General features: G+C 34.9%; 3 protein-coding genes across 8 annotated transcripts; 1 reads left to right on the top strand and 2 right to left on the bottom strand.

Moving 5' to 3' along the window:
* Positions 1-564: 564 nt before the first annotated feature.
* On the bottom strand, positions 565-4,178 carry LOC110780394 (uncharacterized). The gene is made up of 11 exons (XM_021984794.2): positions 3,965-4,178; positions 3,730-3,873; positions 3,065-3,196; positions 2,807-2,949; positions 2,363-2,449; positions 2,034-2,159; positions 1,752-1,904; positions 1,527-1,628; positions 1,141-1,311; positions 982-1,061; positions 565-865 (listed from the first exon to the last, which is right to left on the bottom strand). The coding sequence occupies exons 1-11, from the start codon at positions 4,014-4,016 to the stop codon at positions 829-831; spliced, it is 1,227 nt and encodes a 408-aa protein (XP_021840486.2). The 5' UTR covers positions 4,017-4,178; the 3' UTR covers positions 565-828.
* Positions 4,179-6,463: 2,285 nt separating this feature from the next.
* On the bottom strand, positions 6,464-11,452 carry LOC110781895 (uncharacterized). 5 transcript variants are annotated; one of them, XR_008921891.1, is made up of 14 exons: positions 11,205-11,452; positions 10,922-11,098; positions 10,209-10,340; positions 9,958-10,100; positions 9,431-9,517; positions 8,818-8,937; positions 8,557-8,709; positions 8,335-8,436; positions 8,029-8,199; positions 7,833-7,912; positions 7,229-7,277; positions 7,085-7,113; positions 6,843-6,949; positions 6,464-6,727 (listed from the first exon to the last, which is right to left on the bottom strand). XR_008921891.1 is itself a non-coding variant. In XM_056830175.1 (12 exons), exons 1-12 carry the CDS (start codon positions 11,254-11,256, stop codon positions 7,686-7,688), a joined length of 1,242 nt encoding a protein of 413 aa, XP_056686153.1. In that variant the 5' UTR covers positions 11,257-11,452; the 3' UTR covers positions 7,364-7,685. The 5 variants fall into 5 exon arrangements, 3 of the variants coding, with proteins under 3 accessions (XP_056686153.1, XP_056686154.1, XP_056686152.1); XR_008921892.1 differs by having other exon boundaries at positions 7,833-7,907; XM_056830175.1 differs by lacking the exons at positions 6,464-6,727; positions 6,843-6,949; positions 7,085-7,113; positions 7,229-7,277 and adding an exon at positions 7,364-7,746 and having other exon boundaries at positions 8,335-8,353; positions 8,390-8,436.
* A 3,890-nt stretch (positions 11,453-15,342) lies between these two features.
* Positions 15,343-19,630, top strand: LOC110781904 (uncharacterized). 2 transcript variants are annotated; one of them, XM_021985950.2, is made up of 11 exons: positions 15,343-15,518; positions 15,648-15,827; positions 16,350-16,481; positions 16,604-16,746; positions 17,117-17,203; positions 17,498-17,623; positions 17,746-17,898; positions 18,488-18,589; positions 18,820-18,990; positions 19,081-19,160; positions 19,283-19,630. In XM_021985950.2, the coding sequence occupies exons 1-11, from the start codon at positions 15,467-15,469 to the stop codon at positions 19,344-19,346; spliced, it is 1,290 nt and encodes a 429-aa protein (XP_021841642.2). In that variant the 5' UTR covers positions 15,343-15,466; the 3' UTR covers positions 19,347-19,630. The 2 variants fall into 2 exon arrangements, with proteins under 2 accessions (XP_021841642.2, XP_056684770.1); XM_056828792.1 differs by lacking the exon at positions 18,488-18,589.
* The last annotated feature ends 566 nt before the right edge of the window (positions 19,631-20,196 follow it).

Genomic DNA, 20,196 nt, shown 5'->3' with positions numbered 1-20,196 from the left:
CTCCATGAATCCAAGTCTCTCCGATGAAAGAACTCTACCCCATCGACAATATTCATAATGGCTTCACTGAGGACCAAAAGCAGAAAAATCGAATGATTCTTCGTGTACATGTTCATGTTCATGTTCATGTTCTGTTGTTCATGTTCATGTTCTTCCCACAAGTGTACACAATACCACTATCAATAGTAGCAGCAAGCATGTGAATCATAACAGATATCCTAACTCCTACTTGGAATAACTATCAAGTAAAGACAACCCTGGCATTTTCTGAGGCCTTTGGCAAACTTAACAACTCCATGGATTCATCACTCTCCACTGACTCAAGTTGCAGACAATTACCAGTTTGTCCAAGACAACAAACCCCGATAACAGAGAGTTAGAAAAAAATATAATAATACCGTGAAACACTACACAACAAACCCCGATAACAGAGAGTTAGAAACCACAACCATGTCTGAGGAACTATATATCAATCTGAGGACACAACACAATAATGGGGGAAACGTACACTACAACATTAGAGAATAGAGAGTTGTTGCTGTCCTTGTTTTATTTCATTCTAAATGCTTGTCAACAAATGAATTCAATTCCAAAATCCGTGTTTGGGAAACATGATAATTGTCACACAACTACTCTAGCCATACTATTTTCTAATTCCTAAGACATATTTGTATCCTACTCTAAGATATACATTTTCTACATCAATCACCATGACAAAATGTTGTTTTCTAATCTAATTCCAAAATATACATCACTTTTCTTCTATTCCAGTCACCAAAACTACATTATTGCAATCAACACTAATCAGTAGAGAGCTGGCTGAAATCATCAGTTCGGTGGTGCTTGTGAGTACGACAACGCCTCACTGCCAAATATTTACGTACAATTGATCAATAACACTCATAGAAACTATATATCCAAGTGCAAGGGTAGACACGGAAAAAAAATCACGCATACTTTTCATTCTTTCTTCAAAATTACCTGTAAGCATCTTGGAGCTCCTGATTGGGAGGATGACGATTCAAGGCGCTCAAAAATGCTTCTGCTGCATTTTTAAAGTCCTGCACCAGACCTTCAGCATTAGGTATTTAAACGACAATGTAGTTAATTCAAAAATTAGATATTTAAACATGATCAGACCTTCAGCATCATATAGGCTATTCCTGCACGGTAATATCCCATAAACCAATCTGGACTCAGGTTAATACACAACTGTGCATCAAAGAGTGCAGGATCGCCCTCGTTCAAGCAGGAAAAGCAAAGGCTCCTGTTGCAGAACACTGTTGCATCTGTTGCCTTCATCCTTATAGCCTATCCAGTTAAAGAATGAAAAGAAACATAGTATTCAGATTGCAGCATCAAAAGATTGCAGCATACTACCTCTCTATACCAGTAAATTGCATGCAATACTCAGATTGCAGCATACTACCTCTGTATACCAGTAAATTGCATGTAATACTCAGATTGCAGCATACTAAAAATACTCAGATTTGCGTAGTTATAGTTCAGTTTTAATTTTTTTTTACCTCTGTATACCAGTAAACTGCAGTCATGTAATCATTTGATCTGATGGATTGTGTTGCATTTATATTTGCATCTGAGAATTTTATTTCAGCTTTGAGTTCCCGCTGCAAGTTATGAAATGTGGTAACAATAAACCATCAAATGCAACCCCAAGAACTAAGATACGTAGTTTTTTGTTTTTGGTTTTCAGATTAATAAAAGGTTGCATAATGAACTAGGAAAATAACCTGATTTTTTGCTTCCTGAGAGTTGATATACTCGTATATTCCATGACAGCTCCAAATCGGAATATGAGGAATGCGAGAAGTATAATCAAAGAGGATGTTTAAAACTTCAAGATTACCTTCCACAGCCGCAATTTCAATTGGTGTAAGATCACACTGAAATAGAAGACACAGTAATAACTCAGAAAAGGGTATATAAGAATGAAAGCAAGTTAATCTTCTGAGCAGAAGTACGAGTTTAAGGCCAAAACTCTTAAAAGTGTGTGAATGTTATCTTTCACTCACAAAATTAGTAGCATTAGTATAAGCTCCAGCTGTAAGCAAGCATTTGATAATATCTATACGGCCTTTTAGTACAGCAAAAATCAAAGGTTTTTCTCCATAATAACCAAGATTCGGGTCAGCACCATGCTGCACCAAGTATAACAGAATAATCAGCGGATGAATAATAAGTTGAATAATCATAAGTTGATTGAACTTTGAAATGAGGACATATATGAACTTCAATCATGTAACATTTGTACTACAAAAAAATCAAAATAATAACAGGACATCCTTTATTAGGGTGTTGTAAAAAAAGAGGGTTAAAGAGACAAAGGCATATATAATAGTACCTTCAGCAGTAGCCTTACGCAATCAACGGATTTCGTTTGGATGGCAACCATCAACGGGTTCAATACGGGATGACTAGCATAATTTGGCTGCACCATGAAAGAAGAAGGTTCATTGCAAACAGAGAAGGTACCATGACGTTCATACATAATTTACAAGATCATTTTCATCTTATGTATTTGATATACATTTTTATAAATTAAATCATCATTTGTATAAATATCACTAAAAGGAAAATGTAACTGTGACATGTCATAGCTCATGAGTCATGAAGGTAGAGAAGGAAGAGACTTGACACTTAACTTTGGACCAAAAACATGGAAAGGTGACACTAGGCAACATACCACAACAGCACTACCCAAGGCAAGTAACATAAAGTACATCAACATCAAAACATATCATCTCAGTCAAATACGCAATTAAGAAAACTAAGTGTTGTCACATACATTAGCATTATGCTCAAGCAAAATCTTAACAGCATCTTTCATGCTATATGCAGCGGCAAGTAGCAATGGCGTGCCTTTAGTAAACGATAGAGCATCAACTGCAGCACCTTCTGTTATTAACAAATTCACCAGATCTTTTCTTCCTGCCATAGTGAAAGCCAAGTTTAAAGGGCAGAACATTCTTATTTCATCTATAGCTTGACAAACCAAATGAACAGGGAACCTAGTAATGTGACAAGACTCATAAGTTTTAGAAACCTGTTTTAGCAGCATAATGCAATGGAGTTAATCCCGCATTGCATGTCATATTAGGATTTGCACCCTGATCCAGTAGAAAAATAGAAGACATGAAATACCCTCCCAAAACCGCATGATGCAGAGGGGTGTAACCTGTAAAATAAGCCCATATAAACTCAAAATAAACCCAAGAAAGCTCATTCTTATGCATATAATACCCAATAAACATCAAAATACTAGTATTATTTAAGTTTCTAGATCAAAATTGATAGCAAGACAACAAAAATAAAACAAAATATATTTACAATGCTAGGCATGGATGATATCAAATACTTATAAAGAAACAATATATATTGCAATGGTTGGTTCAAATGGTTAGCCGAATGATGGTAATAAATTCAAGGACACGAGATTAACATGATTCACATGATTAAAAGCTAATACTACAAACATTAATACTAAAACCCCCAAAATGGCACAATTCGATCAGTAATCACAATGTATAATACCTAACCTAACCCAATCATTTACATGATTCACATGATTAAAAGCTTAGAAGTTAAAACAACAAACATTAAAAACCCTAAAAGTGCACAATTCGATTATCATGCAAACCACACACAATTTCACAAATCACAACTCGATCAAGATTAATAAGTAGTATAATTCTTGAGATAATCATTTACCATTAAAATCTTTGCTATTAACATCAAAATTGAGAGTAACAAGTAGGTATCTGCAGATTACAGTTCGACCCTTGGAAGCGGCAATGTGTAGAATTGTACGCCCGGTCGAATCTATTGTTCTCGAGATTCCTTTCGCCCTATGTTCTGCAAACAAAAAGTTGGCGAGAATTCAATTCCAGTATGAATTAATTACAAAAATTATAAAAAGCAAAGAAAATATAATAATAAATGTTACCATTGATGAGTTGAAGGTCTCCATAATAAGCTTCTGTGAAGTTGTCACTCATGGTGGAAATTTGAAGAAAATCTACGCAAAAGATTTTAGGGATTCAAATTGGCGAAGACGAAGACGAAGACGAAGAAGTATGTGTTTGAGTGATTTGATGTATGCGCCTTTTTTTTCGTTTTCTGTTTTATTTGTCAAATTGGCGGTTAGAGGGAAGAGTTAAAAAGGAAATGTTGGAAAGAGTTTGTTAAATGTTGTCCTAAAGTCAACGTTAAAGTCAACGCTTATATTTTAGCAAAATGTAGGAGTAACCCCAATATATTTTTATAAGATACAACTCCTATTTATTTCCAGAAAAAATTATACGAAGAATTATGTATATGTGTGTGATTTCACATACAACTCTAAACTAAGTCCCGACATGTATAAAATCTTTGTGAGCAAGATTAAGGAGGTCTCGTCTTAAAAAAAAAAAAAAATCAATTGTCATGACAGTTTTCCATTTATATTTAATAAATAAAAAATTATTGCAAGGAGAGTGAGGAAGTAAAAAATCTTGACGGTTATGTATAAAAATGATATGGAAAATGAAAATAATGGTACGGAGTATAAAATAAGAAATAGTATAAGAAAAAGAACAATGGTATATAAATTATGAACAATTGCGTAGTTATGTGATGCGAAATTACAAGCGTACCCTTGTAATGTGTTTATAAAAACATCAATTGTGTCTCGCCTCTCCATCCTCGAGGAGAGTTGTGGAGTGGTGGCTACACACACATGCGAAGGGTAGGGATATCAGTGGGGCGGGTTTTGTGGGAGACTCGCCCCGCATCTGACCCAAGTAGGCGGGGATGGGGGTAGGTTTGGTAGGTGATGGGGGGGAGATGTGTATAATAATCGTACCCGCCATAGGTGATGGGGCGGGTGTGGATTTTGTGTTGAACCCGCCCATCCCCACTCGCCCTGCTTCATACCCACCCTGGGTGATGGGGCAGATATGGATTTATTTGTTTGTAGGTGATAATATGAATTTAGGTGAGACTTTTATGTTTTTTGGTATGGATTTTTTTTTCTTATGACGGGTAATTTTTTCCAATTATATTGTATATGATGCTTTTAGTCATAAGATGTTTTTCCAAAAGTTAATTTTTAGTTACTCCATATATATGGTAAATGTTTGCTAAACAAGAAATAAATAGGCCGGTATTTGCGCGGGTATGAGGGCGGGAGAGACGGGGATGGATACCTAGATAGGTGGTGGGGCGGTGATGGATTTTAGTTTGTACCTGTTGGGGCGGAGATGGGGATTAAAATTTCAGGCGGAGATGGGGATGGAGGGACCTACATCCGGCCCGCCCCATTGACATCCCTAACGAAGGGCCAACTACCTAAGGAGAATTCCCACAGGTGTGCTTAGGTGCTCCCGTAAATTTTCGTCAGTCATCACTTATTTATGACTGTTGGATTTGTCGTGTTTGTCCTAATATATGTACTTGTTGTATGCTTGTTTATGGGAAGCGATTTTGGCACGTCGACTATGAGAGCACAATTTAGCTCTATTTAGGGACATGTTTATTTTAAGAGCCAGAAAAACCTCATTGATCGAGTAAGCTCATGTACTTAAACTGGTTAAAGTAAGAGAGAGTTTTAAGGTGAATCTTGTAAAGATGGACAATCTCTTTTTTAAATCTTCATTGTGGAGTATTACTTAATTTGATTGGTGGATTATCTCTTGCCACTAGACCTGTTAAAAATCGATTTGATCCGAACCCGACCCAAAAGTAATGGGTCTTGATCAAAATTTTGTGATCCGTAACCCGATTTTATCCAAACTCGAGCAACCCGAAAACTAATTGGTCAAAACCCAACCGAACCCGTTTTGGACCCGACCGATTGAAAATCATTGTAATTATAGTAATAAATGAGATTATGAGAAAAAATTTAGGCATAATAAACACGTTGTTTTTACTATTGTTGTGTGTAATATGATTTTAATTTGAATTATACATTATTTTATGGTTGAATTTGACTAAATATGAACTTGTGTAGGAAAAATTTATTAATTTGTGCCCATATTTTGTATATTTTTCACCTAAATTAATGAAAATATAATACGCGTTTTCAAATCTCTCAATCCGTTGGGTCAACCCGAACCCGAAAGTTCTGAACCTTGAACAAACATTTGTGAACCTGAACCGAAAGTTACCGACCCGATTCAACCCGAACCCGAAAATAATTTTTTACAACCCGAACCCGAAAATAATTTTTTACAACCTGACCAAACCAGGTCTACTTGCCGCTCAACACGGTAATTTCCTTGTTTTGCTTTATGTTGGCTACTTGCTTAATTTATTCGTAATTATTAGCACAAAAGACACCAAATACTATGATAATTAAAATTTGGACCGGGCCAGGCCGGTCCAGAAAAACGAGCCTACAAAATTCTGCCCAAAACCCGCTATTTTTTGTGCCGGGCTCGTGATTGATCAAGTATAAATATTAAAATTTGCTGAGAAACATCTGTAGATAGTTAAATCAGATCAATGACAATCATAAACCCATATCTTACAAAAGGACACCAAAATATTAGTAGTTCCTTAATTGTAATCAACTACAGAAACCAAACAAAAAAGCACAAAGGTATAGATTTTGAGTTTTCATGGAAGAGGAGGCTTTACACCTTCGATAATGAGACAGTTTTATCAGATTCTAGCTTCTTTCTATCAATGATCTTTATTGCTCCATTAGGAAGCATCTCTCCAATATCACCTGCAATATCAAAGGAAAGAAATCAAGGTTTGCTGAAAAAGTTGTCTATAACAGTCATCTGTTCAAGATACATAAAATAGCTAATATTCCAATAACAGCAGTATTAAAATGTTACCTTGTCTTCAAATTGGTCCATAAAAACGTTCATTCCACTTATAAACATCACCATGTTTTCATGTGTTAGAAGTTAGGACAACACCTTTCTGATGGATTTTCCTTGCCCTATTACAACATGAGCAGATGAAAACACATTAAAAACAGCTAACAAGTTATAACACAGGTGAGAAAAACAAGGTTCAATTGTAATCGCTGCAATGTCATATTAAAATCCAACATGTTAGAAGAATGCATCCTCACCTTTCAGATGAACAATCAGGGTTGAGTAACTGTACAGATAAACACAGGCACACACAACAGTTAATCAGGCAACATATGAAACTAGACCTCTAAACAAAAAACAAACACATACCAGTATACTATATAGGAAGAAGATGCACTTACTTCTTTAGAGCTTCAGATATGTCACCTATCACATCTTCAACCACTTTGGCTTCAAGTGAGAAACAAATTAATAAGGTAAGTTACCAAAAGAAAAGTCTTTTGGGCAGAGAAACCGAGTTCACACATAATATCGAATTATACACAACTATACATACACGGAATTCATTTCCATGGATGAATTCAATTCCAGACCGAATTTGAAATCTTAAAACAAATGAATTCAATTCCAAAATCCGTGTTTGGAAAACATGATAATTGTCACACACAACTACACAAGTACTCTAGCCATACTATTTTGTAATTCCTAAGACATATTGTATCGTCTCTAAGATATACATTTTCTACATCAATCACCATGACAAAATGTTGTGCCAAGTTCTTTTCTAATCTAATCACAAAATATACATCACTTTTCTTCTATTCCAGTCACCAAAACTACATATTGCAATGAACACAATCACTCAACAGAGAGCCGGCTGAAATCATCCGTGGGTGGTGCTAGTAACGCCAACGCCTTACTGCCAAATATTTACGTACAATTGATCAATAACACTCATAGAAATTATATATCCAAGTGTATTTTTCATTCTTTCTTCAAACTTACTTGTAAGTATCTCGGAGCTCCTTATTGCGAGGATCACACTTACACGCGTTCCCAAATGCTGCTACTGCATTTTGACTGTCCTGCACCAATACAAAGTTATCATCACAATCAGTTTAGACAACAATGTAGGAAAAAAAATTCAAAACTTATTTCAAAAAGTAGATAATAAAACATGATCATATAAACATGATCAGACCTTCAGCAACATCCGGGCTATTCCTGCACAGTAATGTCCCGTAGCCAATTGTGGATTCAGTCTAATAGAGGAATCTGCATCAGAGAGTGCAAGATCGGCCTCGTTCAAGCCGGACCAGCAAAAGCTCCTGTTGGAGAACATTGTCGCATCTGTTGGCTTCATCGTCGAACACTATCCAGTTAAAGAATGAAAAGAACAACATTACTCAGATTGCTGCATCAAAAGTTTACTGTATACTACCTCTAAAAATACTCAGATTGCAGCATAATTGAAGGCCAAGTTATAGTTCAGTTTTAAATTTTTTACCTCTGTATACCAGTAAGCTGCAGTCAAGTAATCATTTGTTCTCATGGCTTGTGCTCCAATTAGTTTTGCTAAAAAGAATTTTGTTACAGCTTTGAGTTGCCGCTGCAAGTTATGGAATGCAATCCATCAAATGCAATCCCAAGAACTAAACATAAGTATTTATTTGGTTTTGAGATTATAAAAAGGTACAATATAGGTTGCATAATTAACTAGGAAAAGAACCTGATTTTTTGCTTCTTGAGAGTTCATATACTCGCATATTCCATGACAGCTCCAAATCGGAATATGAGGAATAGGAGTAGTAGCATCAAAGAGGGTTTCTACAACTGCAAGATGACCTTCCATAGCCGCAATTTCAATTGGTGTAAGATCAAACTGAAAAGCAATAAGAATGAAGGTCAAAACACATAGCACCGCAGTGAAAAGCAAATATAATGAAAACAAGTTAATCTTCTGAGCGTGTGAATGTTATCTTTCACTCACAAAATTAGTAACATTAGGATCAGCTCCAGCTCGAAGCAAGCATTTGATAATCTCTATATTGCCTCCAAATACAGCAACAACCAAAGGTTTATCTAAACAGAGATTTGGGTCAGCATGACTCTGCACCAAGTATAACATGAGTATATGACTATCAGCAATCAGCAGGTGCTAAAAGAAGAATATACTTAATATTTCTGCCATCCTAATTAAAGATACAGAGTTAGTTGCATTCCTAACTCTACTCCCTAAAGTCATCATAAGTTGATTGAACTTTGAAATGAGGACATATATGAACTTCAATCATGTAACATTTGTACTATAAAAAAATTAAATAATTACCAGGATATCCTTTATTAGTGTGTTGTACGTTGTTCATGTAACTATTAAGTCTGGGTTTATTAAGTATGGAGTATGTCCATCCTAAATGGCAAGTGATCAAACATAAATATACAATGGTTCACAACTGTCCTCAAGAAAAATAAACAGAGAGGTAAATCGGTTTCAAAGATCCCTCGCAATAATATGGTTTCTTCTGTAAAGAAATACAACCACCAAAATTAACAACAAATGTAAAAAAAAAGAGGGTTAAAGAGACAAAGGCATATAATAGTACCTTCAGCAGTAGCCTTACGCAATCAATAGATTGATCTAGGACGGCAACTACCAACGGGTTCAATGCGGGATGACTAGTATAATTTGGCTGCACCATGAAAGAAGAAGGTTCATTGCAAACAGAGAAGGTACCATCACGTACATACAGAATTTACAAGATCTCTTTCATCTTACGTATTTGATATACATTTTATAAATTAAAGCATCATTTGTATAAATATCACTAAAAGGAAAATGTAACGTGTCATAGCTCATGAGTCATGAAGGTAGAGAAGGACGAACATTCATTTCCAACATCAAGCCAATTGATGATTGAATTTCAACAAGGAATCAACATAGGCGCAAATAAAGCTCTGACTTGGGTATGGAAATTTGAGACTTGACATAGAAGTGGACACTAGGAGACATACCACTACAGCACTACCAAGGCCAAGTAACATAAAGGACATACATCAACAACAAAGACAATAATCAAAACATATAATCTCAGTCAATACATAATTAAGAGAACAAAGTGTTGTCACATACATTAGCTTTATGACCAAGCAAAATCTTAACAACATCTTTCATGCCATATGCAGCGGCATTTCGCAATGGTGTGCCTCTAGAAGCCGATAGCGCATCAACTTCAGCACCTTTTGATATTAACAGTTTCACATGGTCTTTTCTTCCTGCCATAGTAAAGCCAAGTTTAAAGGGCAGAACATGAATATTTCATTTCTAGTAATGTGACAAGACTCATACATACAACAACGTAACTCAGAGGCTTTTTTAGATACCATTTTTAGCAGCATAGTGCAATGGAGTTAATCCATTAGGGCTTGTCGCATTAGGATCTGCACCATGATCCAGTAGAAAAGAAGAAGTCATGAAATGCCCTTCCAAAACCGCATGATGCAGAGGAGTGGAACCTGTAAAATAGACTCAAAATAAACCCGAGAAAGCTTACTCTTATGCATATAATACCCAATAAACATCAAAATACTTATAAAGAAACAATATAAAGTTAAAATGAATATCCACCAGGGTGTGAGGTAAATGGGGTTACAGGGAGCCTTCTAGTTTGGATCTTTATCCTTTCTTATTATCAGCCTTCTAGTTTGGATCTTTATCCTTTCTTATTATCATCCAGACTTGCCTGTTAAAATAATGAACTCTGCTTTTTCCTTCTGTGTGTTGTCATTGAAAGGGAGTTTCTGTTATTGCTGAATCTTTTTGCAGGAAACATTCAAAAGCATAATGGAAAGTAAGATTAACACTAAAACCCCCAAAATGGCACAATTCGATCAGTAATCACAATGTATAACACCTAACCTAACCCAATAATTTACATGATTCTCATGATTAAAGGCTTAGAAGTTAAAACAACACACATTAACACTAAAAACCCTAAAAGTGCAGAATTCGATTATCATGCAAACCACATACAATTTCACAAATCACAACTCGATCAAGATTAATAAGTACTGTAATTGTTGAAAGAGTCATTTACCCATTCGATCTTTGCTATTAATATCAAACTTGATAGTGTCGACTAGGTATTTGCAGATTAAAGTTCGACCCTCGGAAGCAGCAATGTGTAGAATTGTACGCCCCTTCGAGTCTTTTCCTCCCAAGATTTCTTTCGCCTTCTGTTCTCCATACTTATCATTCAAACGTTTCACGATTTCTGCAAACAAAAAGTTGGCAAGAACTCAATTCCAGTATGAATTAATTACAAAAATTACGAGTATTAGTTTTAATAAAAAGCAAAAATGTAATAATAATAATGTTACCTTTGATGCGTTTAAGGTCTCCATTAGAAGCTGCTGTGAAGATGTTACTCATGGTGGAAATTTGAAGAAAATCTACGCAAAAGATTTTAGGGATTCAAATTGACGAAGACGAAGACGAAGACGAAGACGAAGAAGTTTGATGATTTGATGTGTGATTCAAAAGTTTTATTTGTCAAATTGGCGGTTAGAGGGAAGAGTTAAAAAGGAAATACAGTACTATTGGACTTGGAAATACTTGGAACATAAAGAGTTCGGTAAGGCTCTATGCTATTGGATTTATTTTGACTGAATTTATATTATCTAAATTTAATTATAATTATCGAAATTTATCTGAACTTATTTCATCTGAAAAGAACTTATTTTATATCAAACGGACTAAATTATTTGTATGTGAAAATGTCTAGAAAAAAAACTTTTTTTTGTGGAACTTATATTAACTAAACTTATCTGAACTTAACTGAACTTATCTAAACTTAACTGAACTTATCTGAGATTATCTGAACTTAACTGAACTTATCTGAAATTATTTTGTCTGAAATTGGATTTTTGCGAAAAACTATTTTTATTATAGAGTAAAAAAAAATTATAATACTCTGTACGAAATACTATTCTTTTTTGGAAATTTTATCGGAAAGGACATTTTAAAGTCTAAAAATTGTGAAAAATGACATTTTAAAAAAAAAAAGTTGTGAGATAGGACCCAATTTCTATTTTTTGTTGTGAATAAGGACCAAAGCCCAAATTCGGGTGGTCAGAGCAGTTTTCCGGCGTTGACCGTCCATTTTCAACCCACAAATTCTTAAGCGCCTCTGACTCCCGTTTCAGCAACCAAATCGTCGATTTTAGCAGGCCATGGTGGACGAATCCGTCGTCGAACATTTGCATTCCGAGGCGGTTGTCGAGGAGAAGCTTGTAATCGGACTCTTTGATGAGGTTTAGACCGCAATTTCGAGTAAGATCTCGCGGTTGTGGTGGTCGGCGTAGATAATGTATGGTGGAGCATGACCTTGGGTTTCCTCGTTGGTGACGCGCTTGATGAGCCAATAAGGGTTGAGACGGTAGCTGCCGGGTGGGGTGAATTGGGGGTTGCGGATATCAGGTTCGTAGACGGCGAGGATGACACAACAGATGCGAGGAACGGGTTTGAATTCTTCTAGGGTCGTGGATGACCATGTGGTGTTGTCGTTTGAGCCGACTTAGGTGCAACGCTTCCATAACCACCGGGAGAAGCCTATGAAGACGATGCACTCGACGCCGCAATAGCAGACTGACATGGTGGCGGGATTCGCTAGTGAAAGCAGTAAGGGAAATTTTGGAGGGAATTCTTTTTTAAAAAAATGTTAAAAACGAGTCATGGTCAACGCCGGATAATTGCTTTGACCACCGGAATTTGGGTTGTGGTCCCTATTCACAACAAAGAACATAAATTGGGTCCTATCTTACTACTTTTTTTTAAAAAGGTCATTTTTCACAATTTTTGGACTTTAAAAGGTCCTTTTTGACAAAATTTCCTTTTTTTTTATCGGGTGAAATACTATTTTTGATCGGAAAGGAAATGAAATTCCGAGTTTGACATTACTAGGTGAATCTCACGTACGTGATATCTCATGGGAAATGGTTATAAAGTCAACGTTTATATTTCGGCCAAATGTAGGAGTTACCCCCATACATTTTTATAAGATATTACTCCTATTTATTTCCATAAAAAATTATACGTGTATAAGGTAATTTTCTTCAAAAACGCAATTTTATAAGATAGTTTTGAATTTTTCAAAAAATGATGTATATGTGTCTGTGGGTGCGTGATTTCACATACAACTCTAAACTAAGTCCCGCATGTATAAAATCTTTGTTAAGACTTCTTAATTAAGATTCAATCAAAATTTAGTTCTTCACCCATCAAATTTATTTAAGACTTTGTAAATTTATGTATAAATATTATTTTATTATTTAATTCAACTCACACACCAAGTCTTAAATTGAATCTTAGTTTTTCAAAAAAAAATAAAAATAATAAGGCTCGTCCACTACAATGCTACAATTCATTGTGTCTTGTCTTAAGACTGATTAGTCAAATGCCACATCAGTAAAACTCAAGTCTTAAGATTTGGGGTTGATCATTAAGTGTGAAGACGGGTTCAAAGGGAAAGACAAGAGGAGGCATAAGAGGTGCGACATCCATAAGCATGATGTCAAGGGAAAAGAGAGTGAGGAAGTAAAAACCCTTGACGGGTATGTATAAAAAATGAAATAATGGGAGTATAAAATAAGAATCTATTACTTTATTACATTATACTAAAACACACACCCAAAAAGACACGTGTCACTTCCTTGTGAAAAAATTACACGATAATTTTTTCTTTTTTTTTATTCATTTATTTTTTTCAATAAATTTTATGAGTTTTCCCCAATTAACCAATTTCCATTAACCCTAAAAGATATATTTGAAAATTGGAATTAATAAAATCAGTGTATAAAAAAGAAAAACTTTAGGATCCATATAAGTTGGCGATTAAACATATGGAATAGAAAACAAATCACACAACAAATTTGAAGAAACAATTTGTACATGATTTCCTTGGGCCGTTATCAATATTGATGTAAAATTCATTCGATACAACAGAATTTGGAAGGAGATAGATAATGAGAAAAAAAAGAGGTTAATTGATTTTTGATTTTGTTACTAGTTTGGGGTGAGTGGAAGAGCAAGATTAGCGATAGTCTGAGCAATAGTATGAGCAATAGTATTATTACAAACTTTTATATAAGGCGGTCTTACACAAAAGACCACATTGATATCATATAAGTTAAGTAATGAAATCATTTAGTTAAACACTTGAACTAATTAGTTAAGCACTGGAACCAATTAGTTAAACAATTAAAATAATTAGTTAAGCACTAGAACTAATTAGTTAACCAATATAACCAATTAGTTAAATAATCAAAGTGGTCTTTCTAGTAAGGCGGTCTTACACAAAAGTTGCCGTAGTCTTATTGAGTATTAACTTAAGTCCTCCCATTTAAGTGGAAGAGTATGACAAAAGTTTGAGCAAGAGTCTTGAAATTCCAAGACTCTACTTAAAACGTTTAAACAGTACATTTAATCTTAATTATTATTATTTAATCTCATATTTTTGTCATACTCTTTCACTTAAATGGGATGTCTTCCGTTAATACTCAATAAGACTATTGCTCAGACTATTGTTCAGATTTGCTCGAAGGGGGAGTCTGACGGTGAACCGACATGAAGGAAAAAAATTGAAAAATAAATACTTCCTCCATTTCGAAAATATCGCACCATGGTTGACTTTTACTCTTCTAATCATTACTTTGACTCTTAATACCTCAAATCATGTGCAATTAAAAATTTCAAAAAATTAATATATTTAGAAAATATATATCGATAAAAATCTAGCATTACCCCACATTACTAAAATTTCCTTGCGTTGACCAAAGTCGTAGTGTGAATAGTGTAAAAAAGCAAATGGTGCGATATTTCCGGAACGGCGAAAATATATAACTTTTAACAAAATGAAAACCAGTTAAGTGCTACATAGCGTTCTGTATTTTCTTTAAATTTCCTTATTAATACCTCTTTCTTTGAAAGGTAAATGAATGCTTATCCTGTGTCGCAATTATCAGGGGCGCGCTCTACCACTGAGCTAATAGGTAAAAAAAAAAGCATCGGTTGAAAGAGGGGCGTACTAGTAAAGGAGCAATAACCGATTTCTATAACATATTAATTTCCTTATTAATAAAATTTTAATTAATTAGTAGAATATAATATATTATTTAATAAAATAATTTCTCGTAAAAAGGAGTAGTTTAACTTTATTGGGTAAAAGTTATCTTGGTGTACAATAAATTTATTGTACACCTAGTGCGCACAAATTCTTATTTACAATGGGTGTACAATAAATATTGTACACTAAAGTAAAAGTTAACTCAAAATGCTTAAAAGTTAAGCTTATATATGTAAAAGTTATGTATTTTTTAGTGATAAATTTTTTAATTTTAGTAAAACTTATTTCTTTAAAATGACAAATAATGTATAAAATTAATCATTTAACCCTTTAAAATGTTTATCTATCAACTTTTTTATTACTAATATAAAAGTTAATCAAAACTAGGTTAAAGTTACAAAAATTGGGTAAAAGTTATCTTGGTGTAAAATCACTCAAATAACTTCTTCGTCTTCGTCTTCGTCTTCGCCAATTTGAATCCCTAAAATCATTTGCGTAGATTTTCTTCGAATTTCCACCATGAGTCAAATCTTCACAGCAGCTTCTCTTGGAGACCTTAAATTCATGAAAGGTAACATTATTATCATTATTATTATTATTATTATTATTATATTTTTGCTTTTTATTAAAATTTAATACTCGTAATTTTTGTGATTAATTCATACTGGAATTCTGTTCTTGCCAACTTTTTTGTTTGCAGAAATCGTGAAACAGGTTACTGATAAGTTTGGAAAACAGATGACGAAGTACGAAATCTTGGGAGAAAAAGACTCGAAGGAGCGTACAATTCTACACGTTGCTGCTTCCGGGGGTCGAACTCCAATCTGCAAATACCTAGTTAATACTATCAAATTTGATGTTAATAGCCAAGATTTAATGGGTAAATGATTCTTTCAAGATTTATACTTATTATTCTTGATCGAATTGTGATTTGTGAAATTTGTGGGTGCTTTGCATGATAATCGATTTGTGCACTTTTAGGGTTTTTAGTGTTAATGTGTGTTGTTTTAACTTCTAAGCCTTTAATCATGTGAATCATGTAAATTGCTGGGTTAGTTTAGGTGTTATACATTGTGATTACTGATCGAATTGTGCCACTTTGGGGGGTTTTTAGTGTTAATCTCGCGTTATTGAATTTATTACCACGTCATTTGGTCGTATTAGCTTCCTGCAATTACTTGGCTAACCATTTGAACCATTGCAATATATATTGTTTCTTTATAAGTATTTGATATCATCCATGCCTAGCATTGTAAAGATATTTTGTTTATTTTTGTTGTCTTGCTATGAATTTTGATCTAGAAACCTAAATAATACTGGTATTTTGATGTTTATTGGGTATTATATGCATAAGAATAAGCTTTCTTGGGTTTATTTTGAGTTTATATGGGCTATTTTACAGGTTACACCCCTCTGCATTTTGCGATTTTGGAAGGGCATTACATGACTTCTTCTTTTCTACTGGGTCATGGTGCAAATCCTAATTTGTCAAGCCTTAATGGATTAACTCCATTGCACCATGCTGCTAAAAATGGTATCTAAAAGAGCCTCTGAGTCACATTACTAGTTTAAATTACACGTCTTATTCATTTGGGTTGTCAAGCTATAGATGAAATAAGAATGTTCTGTCCTTTAAACTTGGCTTTACTGTTGCAGGAAGAAAAGACCTTGTGAAACTGTTAATAAAAAAAGGTGCTGAAGTTGATGCGCCATCGGCTTCTAGAGGCACGCCATTGCGACAGGCCGCTGGATATGGCATGAAAGATGTTGTTAAGATTTTGCTTAGTCATAAAGCTAATGTATGTGACAACACTTTGATTAATGTCTTTGTTGTTGATGTATGTACTTTGTGACTTGATGTTACTTTGCCTTGGGTAGTGCTGTAGTGGTATGTCTCAAACTTCCATGTTTTTGGTCCAAAGTTAAGTGTGATAGCTTTATTTGCGCACATGTTGATTGACTTGCTTTGCTAGAAACTCCTCCTTCTCTACCGTCATGACTCATGAGCTATGACACGTTACATTTTCCTTTTAGTGATATCTTACAAATGATGCTTTAATTTATAAAAATGTACATCAAATACATAAGATGAAAAAGATCTTGTAAATTTTGTATGTATGTGATGTTACCTTCTCTGTTTGCAATGAACCTTCTTCTTTCATGCTGCAGCCAAATTATTCTTGTCATCCCTCATTGAACCCGTTGATAGTTACCATCCTAGAGAACTCTCTTGATTGCGTAAGGATATTGCTGAAGGTACTATTATATGCCTTTCTCTCTGTTTATTTTTCTTGAGGACAGTTGTGAACTTCAATGTATATTTGTGTTTGAGGACAGTTCGGATGGACGTACAAATGTTACATGATTGAAGTTCATATATGTCCTCATTTCAAAGTTCAATCAACTTATGATGACTTTAGGGAGTAGAGTTAGGAATGCAACTAACTCCGTATCACAAAAGCATCTCATATCTTTAATTAGGATGGCAGAAATATTAACCTGTGATTATTCAGTTATTAGAGGCTGATTATTCTGTTATACTTGGTGCAGCATGGTGCTGACCCGAATCTTGGTTTACAAGGAGAAGCACCTTTGATTGTGGCTTTATCTGCTGGCAATATACAGATTATCAAATGCTTGCTTAAAGCTGGAGCTGATCCTAATACTACTAATTTTGTGAGTGAAAGATAACACTCACACACTTTTAAAAGTTTTGGCCTTAAACTCGTATTCTTATCTACCTTTCTGGCTTTCTCTGAGTGTATATGCTTGACTTATTACTGTGTCTTCTATTTCAGTATGATTATACACCTATTGAAATTGCGGTTGGTGAAGGTAATCTTGCAGTTGCAGACACCCTCTTTGATGCTACTGCTCGTATTCCTCATATTCTGACCTGGAGCATTCATGGAATTCACGAGTATCTCAACTCTGAGGAAGAAAAAACTCAGGTTATTTTCCAACATCTGTTAGCTATTACATGAGCTTAATGTACTGATAGTCCATCAGTAGATGTAATCTCTATACTATCACCTCTGTAGCTCCATTTGGGTAGATCCTTTCCCCTTCTATTAGGTCCTGCTTATTTAGAACATCTTTGTAGATGAATCCTTTTCATGCTCTTCCATGAACTCAGATATTTGCTTTCCATAATATCATAAGAACACCACCTCATTTTTTGTAATTATAAATTTCCTTTCATCTTCTAGTGTGACTTTGAGCAAAGGCGCTGGGATGGTTTCTGAAGTGAACTCGGTTATTGTGTCTCATATATGTAGCTCATATTTGATTGGTGGTGAAGTATGGGGTTGTAATTAAGAATGTTGACAACAATTTCACTGAAAGCTTTCCCTAGCATCTGGGCATGTATCATGACTGAGCTATTTTAGTTAAAGGTGCAATCATATATGAATTGTTTTAAAATGCACATTGAAGGTTGGCAATCTGGAAAAAGTCACTCAAGGAGTTAGTTATGTGGAGTTTAATGTTGTAATTATAAAAATTTGATGGTTTATTGTTACCACATTTCATAACTTGCAGCGGCAACTCAAAATGCCAGCAAAATTCTTAGAAGCAAAAGAAAATGCAGCACAAGCCATGATAACAAATGAGTACATGAATGCAGTTTACTGGTATACAGAGGTAAAAAAAAAAAAAAAAAAAAAAAAAAAAAACTGAACTATAATCTGAGTATTGTTTGTATGCTGCAATCTTTTGATGCTGCAATCTGAGTTTTTACATGCAATTTACTGGTATACAGAGGTAGATGCTGCAATTATTTGATGCTGCAATCTGAGTATTGTTAGTATGCTGTAATCTTTTGATGCTGCAATCTGAGTATTGTTGTTTTTTTCATTCTTTAACTGGAATAGGCTACCAGGTTGAACCCAACAGATGAGATAGTGTTATCCAACAGGAGCTTTTGCTGGTCCCGCGTGAACGAGGGCGATCTTGCACTCACGGATGCAGAATGCTGTATTAGACTGAAACCAGAATGGGCTAAGGGATATTACGTTGCAGGAGTAGCCTATATGATGCTGAAGGTCTATCTATGTCCATATATGATCATGTTTTAATATCTGCTTTTTGGAATAAGTTCTGATTTTGTTTGTGATAACTTTGTATTGGTGCAGGACTATAAAAATGCAGTAGTAGAATTTGAGAACGCGTGTAAGTATGATCCTCTCGATATGGAGCTCCGAAATGCTCACAGGTAGTAATTTTGAAGAAAGAATGAAAAATACGCGTGTTTTTTTTTTTTCTGGTCTACCCTTGCACTTGGATATATAATTTCTATGAGTGTTGTTGATCAATTGTATGTAAAATATTTGGCAGTGAGGCGTTGGCGAAGTTACAAGCACCACCGACGGATGATTTCAGCCGGCCCTCTGTTGACTGATTGTGTTGATTGCAATATGTAGTTTTGGTGACAGGAATAGAAGAAAAGTGAGGTATATTTTGTGATTAGATTAGAAAAGAGCTTAACACAGCATTTTTGTCTTGGTGATTGATGTAGAAAATGTATATTCTTAGAAAATATGATACAAAATGTCTAAGGAATTACAATAGTGTGGCTGGAGTAGTTGTGTCACTGTGTGTGACAATTATCATGTTTCCCAAACAGGATTTTGGAATTGAATTACTTGTTTTAAGATTTGAAATTCGATCTGGAATTGAATTCAACCATTGAAATGTGTAACAAAAAGCCTTTGAATTGAGCTGGGTTTAAGTGTTCCTAGAACATGTTATGTTTAAGTGGAGAATGTGTGTCGTATGTATTTAAGTTGAATGGAGATGTTGTTGGTGGTTTAGCTACACCGTCTCGGGGGTTACGGCAGGGTGACCCGATATCACCGTATCTATTTATACTTTGTGCAGAACCTTTCTCATCCCTGTTAAGACGTGCAGCAATTCATAAAGAAATTCATGTGGCGAGAGTAGACCTGGTTATCGGGCGGGGCGGGTCAGGGTCGGTGCGGGTCAAAAGAGGGTCGGGTATTGAAAGGGTCATTTTTAGCGGGTCAATAATGGGCGGGTCAAAAGCGGGTCGCGGGTCAATAGCGGGTCATTAGTGGGCGGGTCAATAAACGAGCAATGAAAAATGAAAAACAAAAGAGCCATGTGCAAGTACAAGTAAATACGAAGCTATACACGTAAGTTTTTGTATCATTACTATTTTAATTTTCAAAATAATTGTAGTATAAGTTTGACCCTATAATGACCCTGTCCAATAAATGCCCTGTCCAATA

The sequence above is a fragment of the Spinacia oleracea genome, chromosome 5 (genome assembly GCF_020520425.1).
Source record: "Spinacia oleracea cultivar Varoflay chromosome 5, BTI_SOV_V1, whole genome shotgun sequence".
In the NCBI taxonomy this organism is placed as follows: domain Eukaryota; kingdom Viridiplantae; phylum Streptophyta; class Magnoliopsida; order Caryophyllales; family Amaranthaceae; genus Spinacia; species Spinacia oleracea.
Note: the sequence above shows the minus strand (reverse complement) of the source record. Positions and strands in the feature narration are given on the sequence as shown.

Bases quoted from the DNA above. Each gene is read 5' to 3' on its own strand.
- LOC110780394 (XM_021984794.2), bottom strand. From the start codon at position 4,016: ATGAGTGACAACTTCACAGAAGCTTATTATGGAGACCTTCAACTCATC. The intron at 3,197-3,729 runs GTAAATGATTAT...CTTATTTTACAG, and splicing joins TAATAGCAAAGATTTTAATG to GTTACACCCCTCTGCATCAT. The intron at 1,062-1,140 runs GTCTGATCATGT...GGTCTGGTGCAG, and splicing joins TAGCCTATATGATGCTGAAG to GACTTTAAAAATGCAGCAGA.
- LOC110781904 (XM_021985950.2), top strand. From the start codon at position 15,467: ATGAGTCAAATCTTCACAGCAGCTTCTCTTGGAGACCTTAAATTCATG. The intron at 15,519-15,647 runs GTAACATTATTA...TTTTGTTTGCAG, and splicing joins AGACCTTAAATTCATGAAAG to AAATCGTGAAACAGGTTACT. The intron at 16,747-17,116 runs GTATGTGACAAC...TTCATGCTGCAG, and splicing joins TGCTTAGTCATAAAGCTAAT to CCAAATTATTCTTGTCATCC.
- LOC110781895 (XM_056830174.1), bottom strand. From the start codon at position 11,256: ATGAGTAACATCTTCACAGCAGCTTCTAATGGAGACCTTAAACGCATC. The intron at 8,437-8,556 runs GTTCTTTTCCTA...CATAACTTGCAG, and splicing joins CTCAAGAAGCAAAAAATCAG to CGGCAACTCAAAGCTGTAAC. The intron at 8,200-8,334 runs GTAAAAAATTTA...TTAACTGGATAG, and splicing joins CAGCTTACTGGTATACAGAG to TGTTCGACGATGAAGCCAAC.